Below are 27,951 nucleotides of genomic sequence, written 5' to 3'. Positions count from 1 at the left end.
TCTGAAGCCCAGATCCTTGGGATAGTGACTGCATCTGCAAGGGCCAGTCTGGGCCTGGCAATCCCATGAGAAATCAGAGACAAGGCTAAGAAACTTTTGAATGATGACAGAGACCATTCAATTTTCCATTGAGGTTTATTTTATTTTATTTCATAATTCTCTAACATCTCTAACATATTTGGAGCAAGGTATTTTTTTGCATCAGTTTGTAGATGATGTTTTACAGTTTTGTTGTATTCTTATATTTTTAATTTTTTTTTCTTTGTATGTATTCTTCCTCTCATTTGTTTTTTTCTGGATTCTCTACTTTTTTTTTTCCCTCAACCAGCAGCCAATCTCTGTCAGTTCCTCTTCCACTCTTCCTATGAAGTTTTACTTCTAGCTTCTCTCTTTCTCCTTCATGAACATCACATCCTACACTACTGTGTTCTCTTGTTGTTCACCATTTGAAATTATAAACCCTTTTAGCAAATTTTCTGTTTATATTGTAGACAGTGATTGAACTCATCATTTCTGTTTATTGCAAGAAAGCAGTAGACACCTTAGTGGGAGCTCTTAGGTTTAATGCTACATATTATTTACACTGGGTGCTATTGATATTGGTTTCCTCATTAAAGGTGAGGTACTGGAAACTTTCAGGGACAATATAAGTAGAATCTGTACTGCCTCAGTACACACAAGCAACAGAAAAGAAAAAAGAAAGAAAGAAAAAACACAGGAACAAACCTCCCCAAACAAACCAAGATGCTCCAATAACAGAATCCACTGACAACACAACAAGAAATGTCTAGGAAGGAATTTTAATATATATAGTTAAACCAATCTGTGAAGTAAAGGATGGTATAAAGAGTGAAATCAAAGATAGAATACAGGAAGTGAAAGATCACTTCAATAAAGAATTAGAGATTCTTAAAAAAAAAAAAAAAGGCAGACATCCTAAAAATGAAGGAATCAGTAAATCAAATTATAAATTCAATGGAAGGCATCACCAAGAGATTGGACCACTTGGAAGACAGAACTTCAGGCAATGAAGACAAAATATATAATCTTGAAAATAAAGTTACCCATGCAGAGAAGATGGTAAGAATCCACAAACAGATCTTCCAAGAATTATGGAGCAGGAAGGGGAACAGCTGTCTACGTGTCTGGCCCTGGAGGCTGAGGGGCTGCGCTTCCTGCACATCACAGTGGGCTCCCTGCTGGCCTCCTAAGGTTGGTACATCCTGTTCAGCTGCATCCTTCTCTATCTGGTCTTTCAGAAGCTCTCCGCCAGGCTGAGGGCCTTGAGGCAGAGGCAACTGGACCAAGCTGAAGCAGCTGTGGAATCCAATGTTGTTAAACGACAAGAGGCTTTAGCAGCTGCTTGTTTAAGAATGCAAGAACTAAATGCACAAGTTGAAAAGCATAAGGAAAAACTAAGACAGCTTGAGGAAGAGAGGAGACAGAAGATTGAAATGTGAGACAGCATGGTAGAAGGCAAAAGTTACAAAAGAAATGCAAGAAAGCCTCAGGAGGAAGAGAGTCCTGGGCCTTCTACTTCATCTGTCATCCCAAAACAGATGTCCGACAAAAAGCCTTTGCAGGGAGATGGTAAGCACCAAATGATGTCAAACGTTTGGAATTTTCAGCACTTACAGGATGTACTTAACCTTTTAAAAGTTGTAATCCTTTGACTGGAGAAGGGGGGTGGAACCGCGTCCTGGAAACCTGGATGCAGAGGCCCATCATCTGGCAGATGAAACTAGGATTCTTGTTAGTGTCATTTTTGACATTAGCAAGATAATCCCTTAGCCCTTGATTCGATTGCCTTACGAACACTTTTCACAGTTACTAGCCCAAGGGAGGTGGGATTTATTTCTGTTATTAACTATGCCTGTGTATTTAAGGGCTTCGGTCAGCAGGGGATATAGACATTGCCACTAGGTCACACTCAACTGAAAGACAGTCATTACAGTTGTTGATTTCATGATTAGTTGCTAGTTGGTAGATAGAAGGCCTCTAAATGAATACCAATCTTGGTGAAAGAGGCACAGTAATGATCTTTTATGTTAGAAGTCCTTCCTAATTAAGGACAGTCTCTGTAACAGGTTGTGTGGAATGATGTCTTCCTTATAAATGGTGAGCCCACCAGTGAGGATTACTGATGCAGACAGTTGATGGGGTTTGTTTCTGTATATTTATTTTTATGTACAGAACTTTATAAAAAAAGAAATTATAAATATATTTTTAAAAATGAATGACATTTTTAGCATCTTTATTAAATTTAAGGAAATTTCAAAGAAAAAGAATTATGGGGATGGATAAGGGAACAGAGATACAAACCAAAGGAATGCACAATCTTTTAATGACATAATATCAGAAATTTTCCCAAATCTAAATAATGAAGTAGAAAATCAAATAGAAGAGACTTACAGGATCCCAAATGTACAATATTACAGTAGACTCACACCAAGACATACTATAATGAGAATGACTAAAATACAGAATAAGGATAAAATCTTAAATGCTATGAGAGCAAAAAAAATTATGTATAGGGGGAAATCAATTTGGATCTCAACTGATTTCTTCTCAAACCAGACACTCACAGTTAGGAGGTCCTGGAATAACATATTTCAAACTCTGAAAGAAAATGGATGCCAACCAAGAATCCTACATCCAGCAAAATTAAGCTTCAGATTTGAAGATGAAATAAAAACCTTCCATGGTGAACAAAAGTTAAAAGAATTCACAACTAGAAAACCTGCACTACAGAACATTCTCAACAAAAAATTCCATGAGGATAAAGTGGGGGAAAAAAGGTGAGAAACTACACTAAAGGAGTAGTCAATCAAAGGAGAAACTAAGTGTAATTAAAAACTAGAAATAAAATGACAGGGAGTACAGATCATATCTCAATAATAACCGTGAAAGGATGGGGAAACGTATCACTCATATGGATTGTGTAAACAAGAAGGGGTTTCCATCCTCATTTCAGATAAAGTGGACTTCAAGCCAAAGTCAATCAGAAGGGACAAAGAAGGATATTTCATACTCCTTAGGGAATTATACATCAACAAGACATAAGAATCATAAATATTTATGCCACAAACAATGGAACATCTATGTACATCAAACAAATCCTTCTCAACTTCAAGAATAAAATAGACCACAACACAATAATACTGGGTGACTTTAACACACCTCTCTCACTACTGGATAGATCTTCCAAACACAATCAAAATAAAGATACTATAGAACTAAATAATACAATCAGTAATTGTGACAACAGACATAAATAGAATATTTCATCCATCAATGAGCAAACACACTTTCTTCTTGGCAGTACATGGATCTTTCTCTAAAATAGACCATATCTTATGCCACAAAACAATTCCTAGTAAATACAAAAAAAATGAATACCCTGCATTCTATCAGATCATAATGGAATGAAATTAGAAATCAACAATCAAATTAAAAATAGAAGCTACTTTAACACCTGGAGACTAAATAATATGCTATTGAATGATGAATGGATAGTAGAAGAAATCAAGAAAGAAATAAAAAAATACTTAGAGGTAAATGAGAATACAGATACAACAAATCAAAATCTCTGGGACAGGGGCTGGGGTTGTGGCTCAGTGGTAGAGTGCTTGCCTCATATGTGTGAGGCACTGGGTTCAATTCTCAGCACCACATATAAATAAATAAATGTTCATCAACAATTAAAAAATATTTTAAAAAAATCTCTGGGACACTATGAAGACAGTACTAAGAGGAAAGTTCATTCCATCAAGTTCATTTATTAAAAGAATAAAAAGTCAACAAATAAATGACCTGACATTATATCTCAAAGTCCTAGAAAAAAAAAGAACAAATCTACACCTGAAACAGAAGACAGGAAGTAATTAAAATCAAAGCTGAAATCAATGAAATTGAAACAAAAGAAACAATTCAAAAAAGCGACAAAACAGAAAGTTGGTTCTTTGAAAAAATAAATAAACCCTTAGCCATACTAATGAAAAGAAAAGGAGAGGAAACTCAAATTACTAAAATACAGATTTATAAAATAAATATCACTATGAGCACGACTGAACTACAGAAGATAATTAAAAACTATTTTAAAAATGTATACTCTAATAAAATAGAAAATCTTAAAGACATCAACAGATTTCTAGAGATTTATGGCCTACCCAAACTGAATCAGGAGGTCATACGTTATTTAAACAGATCAATTCCAAGTAATGAAATAGGAAACATCATCAAAAGCCTACCAATCAAGAAAAGTCAGGACCAGACAGATTCTCAGACATATTCCACAAGACCTTCAAAGAAGAATTAACACCAATACTCTTCAAAATATTCCATGAAATAGAAAAGTAGGGAACCCTTCCAAACTCATTCTATGAGGCTAATATCACCCTGATAACAAAACCAGCAAAGACACATCAAAGAAAGAAAACTTCAGACCAATATCCCTGATGAACAGAGAAATTCTCAATAAAATTCTGGCAAATTGCATACAAAAACATATTAAAATATATTAAAAAGATAGTGTACCACAATTAAGTGGAGTTCATCCCAGGAATGCAAGATTGTTTCAACATACAGAAATCAATAAACATAATTCATCACATCAATAGACTTAAAGACAAGAATCAGATGATCATCTCAATAGATGCAGAAAAAGTATTTGGCAAAATTCAGCACCCCTTCATGTTTGAAACACTAGAAAAACTAGGGATAGTATGAACATACCTCAACATTGCAAAAGCTTTATATGCTAAACCCAAGGCCAACATAATTTTAAACAGAGAAAAATGGAAAGCATTCCCTCTAAAAACTGGAACAAACAAGGATGCCCCTTTCTCCACTTTTATTCAACAACGTCCTTGAAACGCTAACCAGAGAAATTAAACAGGAGAAAGAAATTAAAGGGATAGGAAGTGAAGAATTCAAACTATCACTATTTGCTGATGACATGATTCAGTATTTACAAGAACCAAAAAATTCCACCAGAAAACTTCTAGAACTCATAAAACAATTCTGCAAAGTAGCAGGATATAAAATCAACACCCATAAATCAAATGTGTTCTTATACAACAGTGATGAATTCACTGGAAAAGAAATTAGGAAAACAACCCTATTCACAATAACCTCAAAAAAATAAAATATTTAGGAATCAATCTAATAAAAGAGGTGAAAGACCTCTACAAGTAAAACTACAGAACACTAAAGAAAGAAATTGAAGAAGATCTTAGAAGATAGATCTCCCATGCTCTTGGATAGGCAGAATTAATATTGTCAAAATGACTATACTACCAAAAGCATTATACAGATTTAATGCAATTCCTATTAAAATCTCAATGACATTCTTCATAGAACTAGAAAAATTAATCATAAAATTCATTTGGAAAAATAAGAGACCCAGAATAGCCAAAGCAATCCTTAGCAAGAAAAGTGAAGCAGGAGGCATCACAATACCAGACCTTAAACCATACTACAGACCTATAGCAACAAAATTGGAATTGTATTGGCACCAAAACAGATACATAGACCAATGGTACAGAGACACAAAGGCAAACCCACACAAATACAGTTATCTCATACTAGACAAAAGTGTCAAAAACATTCACCAGAGAAAAATTAGCCTATTCAACAAATGGCACTGGAAAGTCACCTAATACAAAATGAAATTAAACTTCTATCTCTCATCCTGCAAGAAACTCAAAGTGGACCAAAGACTTAGGCACTAGAACAGATACCCTACACCTGATAGAAGAAAAATTAGGCCCAAATCTTCACCACGTCAGTCTAGGATATGACTTCCTTAAAGATGACTTCATGACATTTGCGAGTAAATGGATGGATCTGGAGATTATCATTCTAAGTGAAATAAACCAACCCCAAAACCCAAAGGCCAAATGTTCTTTCTGATATGCCAGTGCTAACATACAACAGTGGGGGAAGGGGAAGAATAGAAGTTCATTGGATTAGACAAAGGGGAATGAAGGGAAGGGAGGGGAGATGGGAATAGAAAAAAGTGCAATGAATCAGACATGACTTTCCTATGTTCATACATGAATGCACAACCAGTGAAACTCCACATCATGTACACCCACAAGAAGAGATACTAATTAGCATAAGTTATTCCCCATGTATGTATAATATGTCAAAATACACTCAGTTGTCATGTATATCTAAAAAGAACATTAAAAAATAAAATAAAACCACAAAAAATTAGTAGACCTAAAAAAAAGAGAGTTAGTGAAATTGAATTCAACAAAACTCCATTTTTTCTCTCTCTTCTCTCTCACACCTCAGAAAGAAAGAAGGAAGGAAGGTAGGAAGAGAATAAAAAAGAAAGGCATGCAAGGGAGGGAAATCCTTGGGGTTAGAAATTACAACCGAGGAAAGTAGCTCAGTGATAGAGCACTTGCCTAGTATAATGTGAGGCCCTGGGTTTCATTCACAGCACTGCAAAAACAAACCAAAACCAAATGGGTTAGGTGGTGCATGCCTGTAATCCCAGCAGCTGGGGAGACTGAGGCAGGAGGATCATGAGTTCAAAGCCAGACTCAGCAAAAGCGAGGTACTAAGCAACTCAGTGAGACCCTGTCTCTAAATAAAATACGAAATAGGGCTGGGGATGTGGCTCAGCAATCAAGTGCCCTTGAGTTCAATCCCTGGTACCCACCCCCCAAAAAAATTACAACAGTGGAGAAATCTAATAAATGATTGATGGATCAGCAGGAGCCTGTAGCATGGCGTTGACAAAAGTTCATGCTCACATTTGGAAGCCTGGATTCTCTGCAATGGTGGTGTCATGGGACCACACCAAATCATTTGTGTCACTCAACCAAGTCTCATTAATTGGATTTAGTGGATCTGAGTCTAAATCTGACTCACTTTGCTATTAGATCCTAGATTATGTGCTGCTGTTTTTTATTTTTAAAATTGGTATGTTGCATTTGGTTAAGATTAAAATTTAAGATTAGTTTTTCCAAAAAGTCACAGAAAGAGAATTCTACATACTTAATAAGTGTATTATGTTAAACATGAAATTGCCAATACCAGACAATTTTTTTACTTATAAAAATGGCAACTTCCTGTGGGTGAACCCAGTACATCCACACAGAGCCACAGACACATACGGTTTCATCTTTGCTTTGCCTGATGGAAATCTGAACATGCTCAGAACATGGCTTATGGTCATCCTGTAAACAAATAGCCCACAAATGGTTTGTGTATCAGTTTCAAAATGGTTTATATATCAGTTTTGAAATGTTCAATGAACTTCAGTAAACTGTGAGCCTCTGTTTACTACAAAGATGCTGTTTCCAAAATCTTTTAGTCTACCTAGAGTTATTTTCAGAACTGTTCTGTTTGCTTAAACTCACCAAGATTGTGCTATTGGTTTTCATTTTATTAATTAGAATTAGTACTCTTCTAGTTGCATAATCCTGGATCTTCATGCCCCAACACCATAGGGTCTTCTTGCTCTAAATATGGACAGCAGAGCAGAAAGAAAGTCAGGAAAGTCTTTCTCTTTTTGGAGAATCAGGGAGAATAACGTAGACCTTTATATCCAAAACAAGATCTTCCTCTGAGTGTAGAAAAAATAGAGGCATAAGGTGGTCCTGGAATCGGGCTACATGAAGATCAGGAGTATGGTGACAGTTTTTCCATCATGCATAGACCCTTTCTCATTAAGCCATCCCAACATGAGGGACACCAGAAAGCTCTCAATGAAAAGCCAAGCCATGAACATGTTTTATTTTTATTTTATTTGACAATGGGGAGTATTCCCCTGGGTGATTTTTAAATTTACCTTCTCTCCTATGTCTTCTCTTTCAGATAAAAATTCTTAGACCAGAACATTTAAAGACTTCAGTAAGAACGTTTATAACTGAAAAAATGGGGAGTGAATTTCTTCATAGAACTGGAATTAATTTGAAAGAATCATATGAAGAATCCACTGCCAAAACTCCACTGATCTTTATTCACTCCCATGGTAAGTTCTTGGTGAATAGTGAAGGTGATGATACAATACCAGTCATCAGATGTGAAGAAGTAGGTTCTGTGTTAGGTTATTCTCTGCTTAAAATAGTTTCCTCTTATTTAAACGTTTTGGAAAAGGGAGTGGTTTAAACTTTCAAGAATGAATCTTTACAGGTGTACACCTGTAATTCCAGCTACTAGGGAGACTGAGGCAGGAGGATCACAAGTTCAAAGCCAGCCTCAGCAAAAGCAAGGCACTAAGCAACTCAGTGAGACACTGTTGCTAAATAAAATATAAAATAGGCCTGGGGATATGGCTCAGTGGTGCAGTGCCCAGAGTTCAATCCCCAGTAAAAAGAATCTTTCTAAAAGTATAAAAGAACAAAGAAGAATAAAACTTCCTGGACACACAAACATGGAAAAAAAAATCTTTTAGTGCTAATTTTCTGTGCAGAAAATACCTTCCAAACACATAGCACTGATCCAAAAGTTGGGATTACACTCAAATTTAACTGTTTGAACATTGACTTGTGCAGAAATATATGTCATGAAATAAACTAGCAGAAATTGGCCCTGTGTTACTTAAAACTGCACAAATCCTAAGAATTTTCTTCTAAGCAAAATATCTTCTCATCTTGGTAGTCTCCCAATGAAATGTGTCTTTAGAATTGGACGTTTTCCAACCTCCCCCTGGAGGCTTTCTAACCTGGAACGCTTCCACATAAAGCTCCACATAAAGTGCCTGGCTATATACCTCACACTCTCAGACAGAACGCTTGCTGTCCATTTCTTGAAGACTTAGCCCAAGGTGGTGGCTAGAGTTTCAGCCATCACCTCATGTGCTCACCAACAGCCTGGAAGACAGGAAGAGGGTCGCACCTTTAAGTTTAAGACCTTAAAGGTCCTCCCTTTAAGAAGACACCCAAAGTTTTATGCAATGCTTCTATTTCTGTCTAAACCTTTTCACAAAAATCTAAATGCCCCCCAAACCTAGCTGGAAGATTAGCTAAAACATAATATTTATACACAGTCATCTCAAGCCACACTGGAGTACAGTAACTGAGAAAAAAGGGACAAGTAAATGAGTAGATAATCAGCTAGTACTGCTTTAGTTAAATATTATTATACCCATATGTTAGAGAGCCGAGGTCACATAGCCAGAAAGTGGCACAGACGAAATTTGAACTCTGGGTTCTAATTCTAAAACCTGTAGTCTTTCCATTATTGGATACACCTTCTCTCACCGCTACTCAATAAATTCTGGATTGTAGGTTTTTGTTTTTTTAATTTTGTTTTGTTTTGTTATACTGGGGGTTGAACCCAGGGGGCTTACCCACTAAGCCATATATATAATTAAATATAGAAAATTAAAACAGTTAAATTTGGATCAATACTATGTTTGAAAGATATTTTCTGCACAGAAAATTAGCACTAATAGACTTTTCTTCCATGTTTGTGTGTTCAGGAAGTTTTATTCTTCTTTGTTCTTTTATACTTTTAGAAAGATTCTTTTTTATTTATTTATTTTAGAGACAGGGTTTTGCTAAGTTGCTGGAGCTGGCTTTTAACTTTTGATTCTTGGTTGTGTTTTTTTTAAGAGAGAATTAAATGAGCTTATGGTTTTATGTACCTCTCATTGTTACACAGGAATCGACCTCACCAATATTCTCCTGAGATTTGCACAAGAGTTAAAAGGAACAACAGAACACGTAACCATGATTCCCTTGGGTCGCGGTCAGGCAACAAAAGCGGAAGACCTCATTGTTCAGGCACTAAGTAAAAGTCATCAATGGGTCTTCCTCCAGAACTGCCACCTTGTAGGGTCATTCATGCCAAGGCTCTGCACCATTGTTGAATCGTAAGAGTTTCGAATTTACTCATAAGGGATCAGATTAATTATCAAAACTAGGAAGCCAAGGACTGGGGTTGTAGCTCAGTGGTAGAGCACTTGCCCAGCATGTGTGAGGCACTGGGTTTGAGCCTCAGCACCATATGAAAAATAAATAAAAGTATTGTATCCATCTGAAAAACAAAAACAAAAAACAGGGAAGCCAAACTAGGAAACCAAACTGGGAATGATAATGTACCCTGTGCATAAACAATGATAAAATAGTGTGGTGGACCACACAGAGGAGATTTAAGCTATCTCATATATATGGGTTATTAGTTCTTTTCCAAGAGCTAAGAACACAGATTTTGATTAGGAAAAAATGGTCTCTTTAGTTTTTGTTTGTATTTATCACTTTTTTTTTCTCTCCTCAGACTCTCACTCTCAATAGATAGAGATACGTGCATATATACACAATATATATGCCAGTGTATAGATTAGTAACATAGTTTTAAAAATAGTATATGATTGCAAGCAGCAGAGTATAAGGACTAATATACACACTTTCAATGGTCGTTTGTTTAATGTCCTGTATTTAGTATCTATTCTGACCTTCTCAGGCTTATTTTCCATAAATTCAGGTTTCTCATTTGCAGTGAATTGATTGCTACACTTTGAAGAATTCTCAATATGTGGAATTAGTAATGTTTTAGCCAATTATATTGCATGTTTTTCCTCCAGCCTTACTTTTTTGTTTTGCTTTGTATGAACAATATTGTAGAGTAAAAGTGTTAAAATAAGGGCCTCTTCATGCTGTTCTTTTTTTTTTTTTTTTTTTTTTGTGGTGCTGAGGATTGAACCCAGGGCCTTGTGTTTGCAAGGCAAGCACTCTACCAACTGAGCTAAATCCCCAGCCCCATGCTGTTATTTTCAAGCTTTGTACATATGCAAGAAAACTATAAAAGCAAATTGCTGCCTGAATTAAATTTCTAAATAACTTTCCTAATATCATTCATGCTGTTCTCAGATTGTTAGTCTTTTAACATGTTTTTGGTTTTTTGGTGGGGGGCAAGTACTGGGGATTGAATCCAGGTGTACTTAACCACTGGGCCGCATCCTCTTGCCCCCCCCCCCCCCCTTTTTTTTTTAATTTTATTTAGAGACAGGGTCTTACTGAGTTGCTGAGGCTGCCTTTGAACTCTTGATCCTCCTGCCTCAGCCTCCAGAGGCTGGCATGTGCCACCATACCCAGTTTTTTAGCACTTTAAAAACTATTCAAAAGTGGTTTTTTTTTGTTTTTTTGTTTTTTTTCACATTTATCCTGTCACTTAAGAGACAGAAGATAAACAGTATTTATATGATGTCAATAGATGTAGACTTTGGAAGATGACACAATAATTTCTACCATGTTTTTCATTTACTATTCATTCAAAAAGTCTTTATAGGGCATCTGCTATTTGCCAACTATCATTCCAAGCACCGGGGACATAGCATAGACCAGACAAGCACTGTAGCTTCATTCACATGATCATTAAGGTAGAGAGAGACAATTCAATAGCAGAGAGAAATGTCTTATAAGAAAAAAGAGAAAGAAATTATGGAAATGTTCCTCAGAACAAAACTTCAAAGTCATATTAACAGTAATTCCTGATACATAAAATTTTCAATATAATCAGAGTATGATTAAAAGAAGTAAATTCTTATTAAATCAAGTCTTTATATATTTAAGACTCCACTATAGGAACTATAGTGAGAAGGGAAAATGTGAAGAAATATTTCTTAAATTCAGGAACAAAAGAAATAAGTTTGTGATCTATTACTAGAAAGAAAAATATCAAGCTAGAAACAATATATACAGTATAACATTTTTATTTGAAAATGGGGGGGTCAGAAGGAAGAAAAAAAGAGAAGAGTGGGAATACAGGTAATTTTAATCCTTTTATTTCATTTTGCATTCAGTATTTTTTTTTTTTTTTTTTTTTTTGCTTTTATTGTTTCGGGGTTTTTTTCTAAATTTTTAAAAATAATTGGACTTGCTGAAAAGTTATAAGAACAATACAAACCCACTTCCCCCTTCATCTCTATTTCCCAATTTTTTACATTTGCCCTCTCATTCCTTTTATATACACATACACACACGTGTGCATGTGTGTTTTTTTTTTTTTCCAAATGATTGGAAAACAAATTACCACTTGCCCCCTAAAAACTTAATTGTACATTAATTGATTATCTGATCGACAGAAGTTAGTCAGATTAGCCTGTGGCCTCAATATCTTTTATTGCAAAACAAGAAAGGGGGAAAAAAAAGAGTGGGGCACAGTGGTGCATATCTGTAGTTCCAGCTCTTCTGCTTGGGCAGGAGGAGCACAAGTCTGAGGACAGCCTCGGCAATTTGTCAAGACCCCGTCTTTAAATAAAAAGTAAAAAGGGCTGGGGTGTAGCTCAGTGACAGAGCACACCTAGGTTCAATCCCCAGTGCTGCAAAAATATATAAACTCCTTTAACAAGAAAAAGAGAAAAGTTCTGATTAGGGTTTCTATCTCACTGTATTTATATCCTATCTCTCAAATCTCTTTAATCTAGAATAGTTTCACATAACTTTGATGTTTTGGGAAAGTTTGTGATGTGCTCCTCAACTGGGGCTCGTCTGCTCCTTCCTCATGGCTGGATTAGGTTATTTGGTGTTGCAGGAATGCCACAGAAGGAACACTGTGTCCTTTGTGGTACATCGCACTGAGAGATAAATCTTTCTCATTTCTTGTGATAGTGATTTTGATCATGTGATTAAAGTGGGATCTGCCACTTGCGGGAACTTTCAGACATTGTGTTATATAGCAAACTGTCACCCAATTGTTTGAACATCCCTTGATAATTTTTGACTGAATTACTACATCATTTGCCAAATGTTTGTTTTTTAACTCCCCAATTCCTCCTAAATGTATTTAGTCAGGGCTGAGAGTGCAGCTCAGTTGTAGAGTATAGCTAAGAGCACACACTCAGTAAAGTCCCAAGTTCAATCCCCAGCATTGCACATGCAAAAAATAAATAAATAAATAAAATTATATATATATATATATATATATATATACATATATAATGATGTTCTACTATAAGGGAAAATGCTTCTTTCTCTCCTATTCATTCATTCATTTATTATAACCGTACGGACTCATTGATTCCCATTTTATTCAATGAATTATTATTCTGTTACTATCATTTATTTTGATGTTCAGTTCTCCCAGATTTAACCAGTGTAATTTGTTCTTGATCTGTAATTTCTTAGAGGTTTTTTTACAATATGAAATGAGTATATACAGATTTTTGTACTTAAGGCAGGATAAGCTACTTCTTAAAAATGGGAATTGATGAGTCTTGTACAAATTCTTGAGCAAAAAGAAAGCTCTTATGATAATACGATAACATCATTGGCACTGAAATGATTCCTAAGGTTATTTCAAACATTGAAATGCTATGACTCTAAAAACATGTTTAAATTTTTCACATTAAAATATTTATACTTTTTTTTTTTTATTTTGCAGATTTAATAGAACAAATGTGACATTACACCCTGAGTTTAGGCTCTGGTTAAGTTCAAAATCAGACAGTTCCTTCCCAGTCCCTATCCTTCAAAAGAGCATCAAGGTAAGAACAAAATATAACTGATTTTAATGTTGCTTGCGTGTAAGTGATCATGCTTTCTTTACTGAGTTAAGAGGAATAGTGCTAATTCTGGAATGCTGAGTGTCTGCTTTGTTCTCTACCCTGTGCTAAGGACCAGGAGGGGAGCTAAAGTAGTAGATGAGATCTCTGCTTTCAAATAATTCACAATTTAGATGTTTTCTCAAACAAAGATACTAGGATTCCAATTGCTGTAAATTAAAATTACAATTTGTGACATTATTTGCCCTTTGTATATGTAGCTTTTTCTTATTTCTATTCCACTCATCCTACTTGCTTTTTCATTAATTTTCTGGAAAGTTCTGGCAGAAATCAAACTAAAACTATTTACTGAAAAATTCTAAAAGGATTACCTGTGACGTCTACTCATGTCTCCCATCGAGGCTGAGTAAATACTAAGACCTAGTCAATTCTATTAAACAAGGATCCAGGAGGCCAAAGGATGGAGGCCTAATAGCAGAGGAACTGACCAATGGCATAAACAGAATTCTGTGCTAGAAACACACTTCTAACTTTAACAGAATTGGGGTGGGATGGAGGAAATCGGGGGCATGAGGTACTTCCTCATAGAGGCCCAACTAGCCTGAGAATAAATCAGAGTCACTCTTGAAACTAGAAATTTCTCCCTGTCACATTCTTCCCAGTTCTTTCCCATCTCCTGCATACTCCCTGCATAATCTTGCCCAGAACCACTTCCCAACACACCTGCCCTGGAGCAGTCTTCAGAACTTGGATTGGAGAAATCCAAGACCCCCAGTTTGACTTAGGATATTCCATTTGTCTCTGGATTTAACAGATGATGACCATAAACTGCCTTTATCCTTTGACTAGGAGTTGTGGGGGTTGGTTGGGGTGGTACAGGTAGCAGGTACCAGGGGATTGAAGGATATCAGACAGGAACAGACAGCTTCTAGGGGTCTTTTATTTTAATTAGGCTTATTGCTCTGATTCCACTTTAAAGATCCATCAATATAAGCATTTTAATGTGGTTATAATTAGTGCATACATAAAATTGTATGGGATTTTGTCATATGCCATTATCCATATAGATAGAGATGACAACTTTCTTAATATATAAATAAGAGTACCTACAAATAATTAAGGAAAACACTAATAGCCCATAAAAATTAGCAAAAGACACAGAAGGTCAATGACCATGAAAAAAGTAAAAAGTTCTGCCTCTAGATATCAGAAAAATACAAGATACCAATGAGATAGACCATCAAATTGACAAAAATTAAGGGTAGTTGTAATATGGTTAATAAGGGTACTAAAATAACCATTCTCATATAATGCTGACAATGAAGGATCAAAAAGAGATTAAGCCATTGAAACAGGAAGGAATATATATATATATATATATATATATATATGAGAAAAAATTCTAAACTTTCATATAATTTGATCAAGTGATCCACTTCTGGGAAAGGGTCAAATACATTATGGTGCATTTATGTGATGAAATAGAATGCTGTCATGAAAAATCAAATTTCCCCACAACCACCCTCCCTTAGTCCCTTCCCCTCTCCCTTTCTTCTCTCTCACTTTCCCCTTCATTTATACTTCTTAAGGGGTGGGTAGATACCTGCTTTAGAGACACAAGAAAGAATTTCTTATAAGAATCAGTCAGAGTAGTCATCAAACAACACTCTGAATATTTTCTCTTCTATGTATCTAAAGCTTTCTGAGCAAAGATCACTGGCAACCTGCATTAAAGGATGCTTGAAAGGCAAATATGCCTTGGAAGTTAAAGAATATCTCATCCACTCTGCACTTCCCACACTTTCCAGAGCCACTTGCTCACATTCTAAGGGTAATAGATGTAAAGAAGCAAGTCTTCTTTCTCCTGGGGCCACTGACTTACATTTTAAGGATAATGAAACCCAAAGCCTTTAGCTTACACTCCAGGCTGTAAAAACCTAGAGACCTCCCTGTTTCCCAGAGAAAACAAAAGTAAGTCTGTCTATCTGTCTATCTATCTATCTATCTTATCTATCTATCTATCTATCTATCTATCTATCTATCTATCTATCTATCTATCTATCTATCATCTCTCTATCTCTGAAGGGGGAGCAGATGCTGCAACACCAGCCATTCTATATGAACTCCAAGTTACAAACTTACAGACCCTCTCCCATGGTACGAACCCAACTATACACATACATGATGTATTTGCATATGGCCCCCACTACATAACCTGTGGGGTATCAGAGTATGGCAGGGGAATGATATGAGCCATTCTGTGAGTAAATAATCAAATGATTCTGGATCCAGAAGTCTCATGTCCACACATGTGACTTGTATATATGTGTGTATATATGTATGCATGTGTGTACATGTATGTATACATGCAAGTATGCATGTACACTTAGTTTTTATGTAACACATACACATATCCACATAATTATTGCACACGTATACAATTAAAAAACATTTTTTTATTTACTGATGAATCTGGAAAATAGTTCCATTCATAACTTGGGTGTGTGTGTGTGTAAACTGGGTAAGTCAGATAAGATTTCAGACCCTTCAGTTTCAGATTTAAAAACCAAACACTCAAAAAAGTCTCTAATTGATTCCCTCCCCACCTCGTCCAGTCTCTTATCATTTCAATCATCCTGGTTAAGAAATCACCCAAATGGTTCAAATGGTTCAACCAAATGTAATCAAAACAATTTAGTAACACCAAATCAGTTGCTCTCCTTTTTCTTATATGCCAGAACACTTTTGTTAGTTAATCCTGTGACTTGACACCTGCAGCTATAACCCCTGGCTGCCATTCATGCGTAGGTTTATGTTGCAGGAACCCTTCATTGTCAAACAAAAATGTTGTTTCCCAAACCTTATGCTTACAGTAAACAGGAGTGCTTTTAATAACAATGCTGTACTCCTCATTTTAAAATATGAACTGAAACAGTATAGAAACTGTGGAACAATCCTATTATAGAAATGTTCAAATGGCAAAAGAGTAACAATATTTTTGATTTGTCAGTGAATATTAAGAAGAGTCACATACTTAGCTCTTTTGCCAGTGCTATACAAAAAGTCTGCTCTCTCCCCAGTGCCTGCATCTCTATTCACACGGCGTTTTCATTCCCATCTGCTTTAAAGATTGCCATGGAATCTCCCCAGGGACTGAAAAGCAATTTGCTTCAGATGTTTGGCTATGGTGGGAGTGGAGAGGTGACAGAAGAGATATTTGAAAACCCTGACTGTGGACATTGGTGGAAAAAACTGTTATTCAGCCTATGTTTTTTCAATGCTGTGATCAATGAAAGAAAAAATTATGGTACATGGGGCTGGAATATTGCTTATAAATTTATTTCTTCAGATTTGGAGGTAAGTGTGATCTCCTCAGAACAAACAATATCAAATAAATAACAATAAGACACAAGCTGAGAGCCTACTGTGTGTCTACACAGGTACTCAGTGTTTCACAGGGTGGTAAGAAAGGAACTCTGTAACCAGGCAATAAGGGCTAATCTTTAAAAACACAGATTCTGAACCAGCTTTTCTGGAATCAAATTATAGCTCCACCACTTACAGCTGTACAAGTATTTAATCTGTTAGGTGGGCTAATCAACCCCTCCGGGTCTTAGGTTCCTTGGTGAAATAAAGCAGAGCAGGAGGGGAGTAAATGGCCTTCCCACAGCACAGGGTCGCTAGAAGATGCAAACTGGTCAGTAAAGGGAAGCACGGAGAACTGTGCCTAACCTGTATAAATCATCATTAAAATGCTTGTCAGTATTTCTTATCCCCTTCAAGTAAGAGAGATTTTATAATGACCCATTGGGGAAGGGAGCGTAGCTTAATAGCCCCTATAGACCCTCCAATTTGTGCTTTAATTCAGGGTGTTTCATTAAAGTAGACAGGTAGTAGTTCCTGTTTAAATGTTTCCCAAGTTGATTTTCTCACAACTATGCTTTCAGCACAGAACATTGCACCTTTGACTACCCATTCATTTATACATTGAAGCAGATTTTAAAATTTTTCTAGGAAAATCTTGATCATGCATCTAGCACCGTCTCTGTTTCTCCATCAGGTTTTTCTGGGTTTTGTGTTTTGTTGTTGCTGTTGTTATTATTGTTTTGTTAGATTTTGTTTTGTTTTGAGCACAGCATACTTGCTGCAAGCTCAACTGCCAAAGTAGATGCTCTGTGCCTAATCAGGAATGTAATATAAAAGATCTACACTTTAGCGATCTGTCAAGGAACATGAGTTCACACACATTTCTGTCCAGGTCTATTCAAAGCTTAGTCAAAAAACAATGCATTGGAGAAAACTCTTGTGCTATATATTAGACACTTTGGTAGGTAAATAATTGATATATTCTTTTCATTTGAAAAAGGAAATGAATTCAAGGAAAAGAAAGATAACCTTTAATAGAAACATATGTGTTTGTTTGCTTGTTTATTATTTTCTGCAGTGCGAGAAATTAAACCCAGAGCCTCGCAGAAGTTAGGCGAGCACTCTACTACCAAGCATACCCTCCAAACATTACGTCTTTAATTAACAAAGGAAATGAATCACAGCTTGATCAAACTATCAAAATAAGAGGAAGGAAGTTAAACAAAAAAGTAAAATAAGTCATAGCATAAAGCAACATGAAAGGAATATTAGCAGTCACTATATTAAATGGACTGCATTCCCTCTTAAAAGACAAGAGTATTGGTTACTAGACCCAATTTATAAGATATGTGCTTAATGAACAAACTTTGAAACTACCAAAAGAATTAAAAATGGGGAATAAAAAGCAGAAACGGCAATATGAATGAGTCAAAGTGGACTTTAAACTGAAAAAGCACCAAATTGAATCAGCTGGGGGTGTAGCTCAGAGGTAGAGAACTTGCCAAGCATGTGTGAGTTCCTGGGTTCCATCCTCAGCGCCACCAAGGGGCGAATAAAAACAGCACCGAATAGGTGAAAGAAAGAAAGAATTTTTAAAGAATATTTAACAGCCACAAATTTGTTAAAAGTGCTTACTCTTAATATAATGAGAACTTTATGGAACAATTAAACCTCATAATCATTTAAAGAACATAGTATTAGCCTTATTTTACACTGGAACTATAGAATTATTAAGTACATAATTTAATCATAGGTGGTCTGTAAGTTTGTGTTCTCAGTCATTACACTATATGGTCTGTACATTCATCAGATAATAGAATATTGTAGCACAAACATACATATATGCACACACATACCAACATGTACATATATGTGAATGTAGATATGCAATTATTGTGGGACATTTCAAAAAATCAGGATCAGATAGTTCTATTAATCAAAAACAAGAAATAATAGAATAAAATTGTCAACAAACTTAATAGAGGCATCCAGAGTCTAACATCCTTCCAATAGAGTATGTATTTTGACAGATATCCAAGGGACTGTTAAAACTCAGTCAAGAGCATGGCCACAGGAGAACTACTTAATAATTTTACAGCCACATTCTCTCATCACAATCTAATAAATAAAAATTTGACCCCCAAGATCTTAACAACTTGGAAATTAAGAAACATACTGCTAGATAACATTTTATCAATGAGAATATTAAAAGGGAAATCAGAAAATATTTCAAATACAATGAGAATGAGACAACTTCGTATTATAAAAGGACATGGCTGTAAAAAAAATTATGCTCATGAAAAAATACGGGCTTAAATGTCTTCATTATTGAAGAAGAAATTTGCAAAAAGAATATTCATCTTAAGAAATAGAAAAAAACTAAGGAAATAAAGAATAAAAACCAATATTAATAAAGTATACTAAAATAGAAGGAAAATAAATCTAAATTTTAATTTTTGATCAGATGAAATTGGAAAATTTAAATGAAGTCATTTCCTTAAAAATCTGAATAATACAAATTGATTATAAAGAAATGAAAATTTTGGACTAACCAATTGCCATCAAAGACATTCAGAAGATACCTCAAAAAGACACCTCACAGCTACGTTTACTCTGAACTGCAACCAATAACATTAATACTATTTAGTCAAAATACACTCCACTGTCATGTATATCTAAAAAATAAAAAATAATAAAATGCTTTAAGATGAAAAAAAATGAAATAAAGTATTCCAGACCTTAGAAAAAGTTGGCAATCTCCCCAATTCCTTTTATGAAACCAACAGAAAGGTAATAGTATGCAGAAGAACTATAGACTAATTTCATTTAGGACTTGAAGTGTAAAAATTCTCTATAAATTATTCATAGATTTCAAGAATGAATCAAAAGAATAATGTATTGTGGCCAAGCTGGGTTTAGTCTAGGAATGCAAGAATGTCTTCATATCTGGAAACCTATAATCCTAATTTATATAATAAACAGATATAAAAAAGTGTGAATTTTGGAGCCATTTCTAATAAAAGCTCTGAAGTATTAGGATTAAATGAACTATTTAAATATGACAAAGACTATCAAAAACAACAGTGAATATCATTCTAAATAGTGAAACAAAAAAATTCTTTCAAATAAAATTGCGAGAATCAGACAAGGATGAACATTATTACTTTTATCATTCAATGTTGTCTTACAAGTTCTAGGGCATGCATTGAGATAAGAAAATTTAAAGTTGGAAACCCAGAATCATGAAAGATAGGCATATTTGATTATAAAAACTTTTATATGGAAAATGGTGAGCAAGTAAACAATAAACAACACTTAGGATAATAGTTGCAATGTAAATTGCTGACAAAGAATTACTATCTAGCAAACACAAAAAGCTCTTACATATTAGAAATAAAAAGACAAATGATCCAAAGGAAAAATAGGCAATGTACAGAAAATTCTAAAAGACCAACTGACATAAGAAAAGATGCTCAAGAAAATCAGGTAAAATACAAATTAAACTAACAAATTTTCTACCTAACAGACTGGCAAAAATTTAATTAGTTGTCCTTCAGTATCATCATTGGTTCCAGGTACACCCTCAAATGCAAAAATCTGAGGATGCTCATGTTTCTTCTACTATGAAATAATGTAGTATTTGCACATAGCCTGCGAACAACCATCATTCTCTCTCTCTCTCTCTCTCTCTCTCTCACTCATCAGGGATTGAATTCAGAAACACTTAACCACTGAGCCACATCCCCCAGCCCTTTTTATATAGGATCTTGCTAAGTTGCTTAGGGCCTCTCGTGATCCTCCTGCCCCAGCCTCCCCAGCCACTGGGATTACTGATGGCACACACCTGGCCTCTCATATATTTTAAATCATCTCTAGATTACTTATAATACCTAATATGATGTAAATGCTATGTAAATCATTGTTACCCTGTGTTGTTTAGGGAATAATGACAAGAAAAAGTTTGTACTTGTTCAGTACAGATGCTTTTGGTTTTTCAGTGTTTTGTTTCATTTTGAGGAATATTTTCAATCTGTGCTTGGTTGAATCCGTGGATACAGAACTTAAAGATTACAGAGGACTAACTGTAAACCAGCATCTCCCATTAGCGGCAGGAATGAGAGAGCAGTGACAAAGAATTCTTTCACACAGCAAAAATAATGAATTGTTCCAGCCACTGAACAACGATAACATACATTTTCCAGCTGAAGGACAGTGTTACACTAAACTAGCATTTGTGGAAGCAAGAAGACAAGAAAACAAAGATGGAGAGTTGAAAGAGAAAGGGTAGTAGAAAGGAAGAGAGATGAAGACAAGGGAGGGAAAGAGGGAGAGAAAGAACCAATTCCTTTTATGTTCATCCACTATGAGCATTCCACTAGTTACATACAGTATCTTTGAAAAGACACCCAGAAATTGCTATCAATGGTGGCCTCAAGGGAGGAGAGCCCATGGCTAGAGTAGAGGGTAAAGGAAAACTCACTTTCCCTTGTTTATCCTCTGTGCCTTTTGGAATTCAAAATCAGGGCTTTTATATATATATATATATATATGGATATATAAAAAGATGAATTTTCTTATATTTTTATATATATAAAATCTTATATTTATATATAGGGATACATATATATGGATATATATAGATATAGATATAGATATAAAGTCCCTGGGACTTTACAGGGACGCTCAACTACTGAGACACATCCCCAACCCTTTCTATCATTTAGTTGAGACAAGGTCTCACTAAGTTTCTGAGGTTGGCTTTGAACTCAAGATTCTCCTGCCTCAGCCTCTGGAGCTGCACCATCTTGCGCCACGCCGCCTGGCTTAATATTTGCTTTGCTGTTTGAGTTGTTGATTTTATGTTAAAATGTCAGTTAAGCTGAAAACACATACTGAAATAATAAAACCTAGTGGATTTTCTAAAGATTTCCATAAAGGTTTTGGCAAATATCTTGAGTGAACAGTCTGAAATCCAGTGGCCGGCAGCGCGCTACCTGATCGGGGAAGTGATTTATGGCGGCCGGGTGACTGATATCTGGGACAAGCGATGCTTAACGACCCTCCTCTACAAATTTTGCAATCCTGAAGTGCTGAAAGATGACTTCAGCTTCTCTAGTGATGAGGTAAGAAAATTCATCTTCTTATATTGCCCCATTATTTTTAACTAACACTGTTGCTTTGCTTAAAATGCATACTTAAATGAATTTTAATATTCGTTTTAATGGTTTTTATTTAACTTTAAATACAGTCTTACCCTTACAAAAGCAATTTACCCGTTACTCTATTAAACACAACATTATAAATGAAAAGGATGGAAAATAAACAGTTGATGGAATCTGAGAACCTAGTACGGCATACAAATCTGGCCGGAGAGCCGCAGTCCGCAGAGGGCGACTCGCAGGCTCCATGCAGCCTCCGCGAAGCCTCCGCGCAGCCTCTTCTGCTGCCGGGTCTCTGCTCTTCACTCCGCAGCGCAGCGGGTGCGGGTAGCAAGCCCTCAGAGAGAGTGAAGACCCCATCAACCAGAAAGTGGCAGGGCAAGATGCCCAGAGGTGCAAGTTCACGATCAAAAGGCGCACCCTACTACGAGAGAGCAGGGCTTATCAGTGAGACGGGTTCGATTCCAGGTTTGATAGGCAACCAGTGATTAAAATTGACATGCCAGCATAGTTGGAGAGGAAGATTGAGGAACCATCACAGGTGCAAGGTGGCCTCCAGAGGGACAGTCCCCACGTCCCCACACCCTGCCCTTCTCCTTGTATTTGTTGTTGAAAGGTGAACCCGAGTCCATGCAGGTCACAGAGTCTCAGGGAGCCAAGGACAGTCACAGGAATCATCCCCCTGCTCTCTGACCCACTTCAAGTACAGCTCAATACTCCATCTGCAGAGAGTAGTCTACAGCTTAAATTGGGCCAGATTATTCTTCGTCTAGGTGAAATGAGTTGTGAGGTTCAGGGTTTGTTTTGTTGTTGATTTTCTTGTTTGTTTATTGCCCTCCCAACTTGTGGCTAGATATTGTCTCTTGGTCTGTATGTAGCCTGGCTCTCACCCCTGGAGTTACCATTCCCCTTAAGCTGCTTGTCCTGATCCTTTGGAGAGCTCAGGTTCACTCAATGGGTGCTTCCATAGAACAGTGTGGGGCAGAATTCCACTTACTATGTGTGGTAGGCACAGGTTACCAAAATGAGAAATATTTCAAATTGCAAGCCTTCTTAAGCTTATGGTAAAGTTGAAGAGAATATACTGGAATGCTTCTCAAAAGGTAAAAAAGAAAGCAATAGAGGTTTCAAGATGGCGGCCTAGAGGGTGGCTGCATTTCATGTTGCTCCAGGACTCAGGATTCAAAAGAGGAGATATTGAGACACTTGGGATCAACTCAAAGAAGCAGCCAGGTGACTCTCTCCCGTTGGGGAGGTGTCCCGGATGGGACGGTAGTCCCGGAACACAGGGAACTATGTGAAGTAGAGCTGCCGGCGAGACACCCCTCCCCCCGCTGGAGCAGTGAACTCGGACAACTGGGAGCGCCGTAAAGGAGGCCGCTCAGCACAGCGCTGGGACTCGGAGCAACCACTGGGGCTCCGGAGGCTGCCTAGGGGAGGAGCGGCGAGGAGAGCTGTGTGGACTCAGGACACCGGGGCCTGCCCTGAGGAGGAGGAGCAGGAGCGTGGCCGCTTGGATTCGGAGTGACTACACCAGAGCTACAGGCAGTTGCCAGAGGAGGGGCTGCGTCGCGAGCTGTTTGGACTCGGACCACTTCTGAACACCGGGGCCTGCCCGGAGGAGTAGGATGAGGAGGAGGAGGAGCGTGGCGGGTCGTTTGGACTCGCAGTGACTGCATTAGAGCTCCAGGCGGCTGCTCAGAGGAGGAAGCAAGTGGTGAGTTGTTTGGACTTAAAGCGACCGCTCCTGAACACAAGGGGGGCTGCTTGGAGGAGAAGCGCGGTGGGTCACTTGGTCTCGAGTGGCCGCACCAGAGCTCCGGGCGGTTGCCCAGAGGACGCGTGCAGCGGGTCACGTGGATTCAGAGCCACTCAGAGTGACCGCTCCTGAACACCCAGGGGGTTACCTGGAGGAGGAGGAGAAACGGGGAGGGTCACTTCAACTCAGAGTGATTGATTGCCCAGGGCTACAGGTGGTTGGTGGGAGGAGGAGGCACACAGTGAGTTTCTTGGACTCCTAGTGACCGCACGGAATACTGGGCGGCTGTCTGGAGGAAGAGGCATGTGGCGGGTCTCTGGGACTCAGAGCGATTGTACGGGGCCCCAGGTGGCTGCTCAGAGGAGGGGCCGCATAGGCAGGTGATTACGTGCAGAGCAGGGTCCCAGGATCTAGGAGGCTTCTTGGTGGAAGAGCCGCACAGAGACATGCTTAGGGCGGAGCGAAGGTTCCAGGCCTGCGGGCAGATTCTCTGAGGAAGGGCAGCCTAAGGAGATTCATCTGCGAAGGGTGAGGCTCCCAGGCCCAGGAGGTAGGGCTGGGCCCCTGGGAAATTGCAGAGGAAGGCAGCCCAGCCCAGGCAGTAGCTGTAAATTGAGGGGAACCTCTAGGAGGGAAAGGACCAGCGAGACCTCCCCACCGGGTGAGTCTTCCCTGCCGGGTGAGGTTTCCCCACAAGGATGATAAAACCAGAGACACAGGTCCAAACAGGCCTTGCCTCAGCCCGCAGCCTAGTTCCCCTTTGGATGACCATTGATCAACAAGTGGAGGCACCTCTGCCCACTAGCAGGGAATATACCCCACCTGAAGGCCACCACTCCTAGAGAGGCAGCTTCCTTGTAGAGCACCGCATTATCAACTTCCTCCAAGACTTCAGCCTACTGAAGGCTAAGAGGGGATATATATAGAAATCTTCAGGGACATTGTAAGTCAATAGAGGAAATCTGCAATATCTCAGAGGTCCACTGATACCTGAACAATATGAGAAAACAAGGAAAGAAAATGCTGCAAACAAATCTAGATGTTACATCAATAAAACCCAATGACAGCATGGCAGAAGAAATGACAGAAAAGGAGTTCAGAGTGTACATAATTAAAATGATCAGGGAAGCAAATGATGAGATGAAAGAGCAAATGCAGGCATTGAATGATCACACCAATCGACAATTAAAAGAGCAAATACAGGAAGCAAAAGATCATTTCAATAAAGAGTTAGAGATATTGAAAAAAAACCAAACAGAAATCCTTGACATGAAGGAAACAATAAACCAAATTAAGAACTCCATAGAAAGCAAATCCAGTAGGATAGAACACCTGGAAGACAGAACCTCAGACATTGAAGACAAAATATTTAACCTTGAAAACAAAGTTGAACAAACAGAGAAGATGGTGAAAAATCATGAACAGAATCTACAAGAACTATGGGACATCATGAAAAGGCCAAATTTAAGAATTATTGGGATTGAGGAAGGCCTAGAGAAATAAACCAAAGGAATGAACAATTTATTCAATGAAATAATATCAGAAAATTTCCCAAATCTGAAGAATGAAATGGAAAATCAAGTTCAAGAGGCTTATAGGACTCCAAATACACAAAATTACAACAGACCCACACCAAGGCACATTATAATGAAAATACCTAACATACAAAATAAAGACAGAATTTTAAAGGCTGTGAGAGAAAAGAACAAAATTACATTCAGGGGGAAACCATACAAATATCAGCAGATTTTTCAATCCAGACCCTAAAAGCTAGAAGGGCCTGGAACAGCATTTTTCAAGCCCTGAAAGAAAATGGATGCCAACCAAGAATCTTATACCCAGCAAAACTTACCTTCAAATTTGACGATGAAATAAAATCCTTCCATGATAAACAAAAGCTAAAACAATTTACAAAAAGAAAGCCAGCATTACAAAACATTCTCAGCAAAATATTCCATGAGGAAGAGATGAAAAACAAAGAAGCAAATCAGCAAAGGGAGGAATTATCCTAAAGGAATTGTCAAATAAAGGAGGAAACAAGTTGTGTCAAACAAATAAATAAATAAAATTTAAAAAATGAACCAAATGACTGGGAAACGAAATCATATCTCAATAAAAACCCTGAATGTTAATGGCCTGAATTCATCAATCAAAAGACATAGACTGGCAGATTGGATTAAAAAGAAAGATCCAACAATATGTTGCCTGCAAGAGACTCACCTCATAGAAAAAGATACCTATAGACTAAAGGTGAAAGGATGGGGAAAAACATACCATACACATGGACTCACCAAAAAAGCTGAAGTATCCATCCTCATTTCAGATAATGTGGACTTCAAGCCAAAGTTAATCAGAAGGGATAAAGAAGGTCATTTCATACTGCTTAAGGGAAGCATAAATCAGCAAGATATAACAATCATAAACATCTATGCCCCAAACAGTGGCTCATCCATGTACGTCAAACAAATCCTTCTCAATTTCAGAAACCAAATAGACCATAACACAATAATACTAGGTGATTTTAACACGCCTCTCTCACCACTGGACAGATCTTCCAGACAAAAATTGAACAAAGAAACCATAGATCTCAATAACACAATCAATAATTTAGACTTAACGGACATTTATAGAATATACCATCCAACCAAGAGCGAATACACTTTCTTCTCAGCAACACATGGATCCTTCTCTAAAATAGACCATATATTATGCCACAAAGCTAATGTTAGCAAATACAAGAAGATAGAGACACTACCATGTATTCTATCAGATCATAATGGATTGAAGTTAGAAATAAATGAAAGAATAAAACACAGAAACTATTCCAACATCTGGAGATTAAACAATATGCTATTATATGATGAATGGATAACAGAAGATATTAGGAAGGAAATTTAAAAAATTCTTAGAGGTAAATGAGAACAAAGAAACATCATATCAAAATCTCTGGGACACTATGAAAGCAGTACTTAGAGGGAAATTTATTTCATGGAGCGCATTTAATAAAAGAAGTAAAACTCAACAAATAAACGACCTAACACTACAGCTCAAAGCCCTAGAAAAAGAAGAACAGACCAGCACCAAAAGTAGTAGAAGACAGGAAATAGTTAAACTCAGAGCTGAAATCAACGAAATTGAAACAAAAGAAACAATACAAAAAATTGACAAAATAAATAGTTGGCTCTTCGAAAAAATAAACAAAATTGATAAACCTTTAGCCACACTAACAAAGAGAAGATGAGAGAAAACCCAAATCACTAAAATTCAGAATGAACAAGGAAATATCACAACAGACACGATTGAAATACAAAACATAATTAGAAGCTATTTTGAAAATCTATACTCCAACAAAATAGAAAATTTCGAAGACATCAACAGGTTTCTAGAGACATATGAATTGCCTAAACTGAATGAGGAGGACATACACAATTTAAATAGACCAATTTCAAGTACTGAAATAGAAGAAGTCATCAAAAGCCTACCAACAAAGAAAAGTCCGGGACCAGATGGGTTCTCAGCCGAGTTCTACAAAACCTTTAAAGAAGAGCTCATTCCAATACTGCTCAAAGTATTCCATAAAATAGAAGAGGAGGGAACCCTCCCAAACTCATTCTATGAAGCCAATATCACCCTGATACCTAAACCAGACAGAGACTCATCAAGGAAAGAAAATTTCAGACCAATATCCTTAATGAACATCGACGCAAAAATTCTCAACAAAATTTTAGCAAATCGCATACAAAAACATATTAAAAAGATAGTGCACCATGATCAAGTGGGTTTCATCCCAGAGATGCAAGGTTGGTTCAACATCAGGAAATCAATAAATGTAATTCACCATATCAATAGACTTAAAGTCAAGAATCACATGATTATTTCAATAGATGCAGAAAAAGCATTTGATAAAATACAGCACCCCTTCATGCTCAAAACACTAGAAAATATAGGGATAGTGGGAACATTCCTTAACATTGTAAAGGCCATTTATGCTAAGCCCACGGCTAATATCATTCTAAATGGTGAAAAACTGAAAGCATTCCCCCTAAAACCTGGAACAAGGCAGGGATGCCCTCTTTCACCACTTCTATTCAACATCATTCTTGAGACTCTAGCCAGAGCAATTAGACAAACCAAAGAAATTAAAGGGATACGAATTGGAAAAGAAGAACTCAAACTATCCCTGTTCGCTGATGATGACATGA

At 37.1% G+C, this 27,951-nt stretch overlaps 1 protein-coding gene and 1 pseudogene across 2 annotated transcripts in view; both read left to right on the top strand.

The window, feature by feature from the left end:
- DNAH14 (dynein axonemal heavy chain 14) overlaps positions 1-27,951 on the top strand; it is a gene marked incomplete at its 3' end in the record, with an annotated part of 400,436 nt that overhangs the window by 350,289 nt on the left and 22,196 nt on the right. Inside the window, exons 73-77 of the mRNA XM_079107288.1 lie at positions 7,834-7,990; positions 9,625-9,835; positions 13,345-13,447; positions 16,595-16,822; positions 21,757-21,954. Of these exons, the coding sequence (XP_078963414.1) occupies positions 7,834-7,990; positions 9,625-9,835; positions 13,345-13,447; positions 16,595-16,822; positions 21,757-21,954 (897 nt within the window). The remainder of the gene's footprint in view (positions 1-7,833; positions 7,991-9,624; positions 9,836-13,344; positions 13,448-16,594; positions 16,823-21,756; positions 21,955-27,951) is intronic.
- LOC306641559 (selenoprotein S-like) lies at positions 1,113-2,222 on the top strand (annotated as a pseudogene). Its single transcript has one exon. The product of its transcript is annotated as a selenoprotein S-like (transcript).

The sequence above is a fragment of the Sciurus vulgaris genome (assembly GCF_902686455.1).
Source record: "Sciurus vulgaris genome assembly, chromosome: 12".
NCBI lineage: Eukaryota > Metazoa > Chordata > Mammalia > Rodentia > Sciuridae > Sciurus > Sciurus vulgaris.
This window is presented reverse-complemented; position numbering and strand designations above follow the sequence as displayed.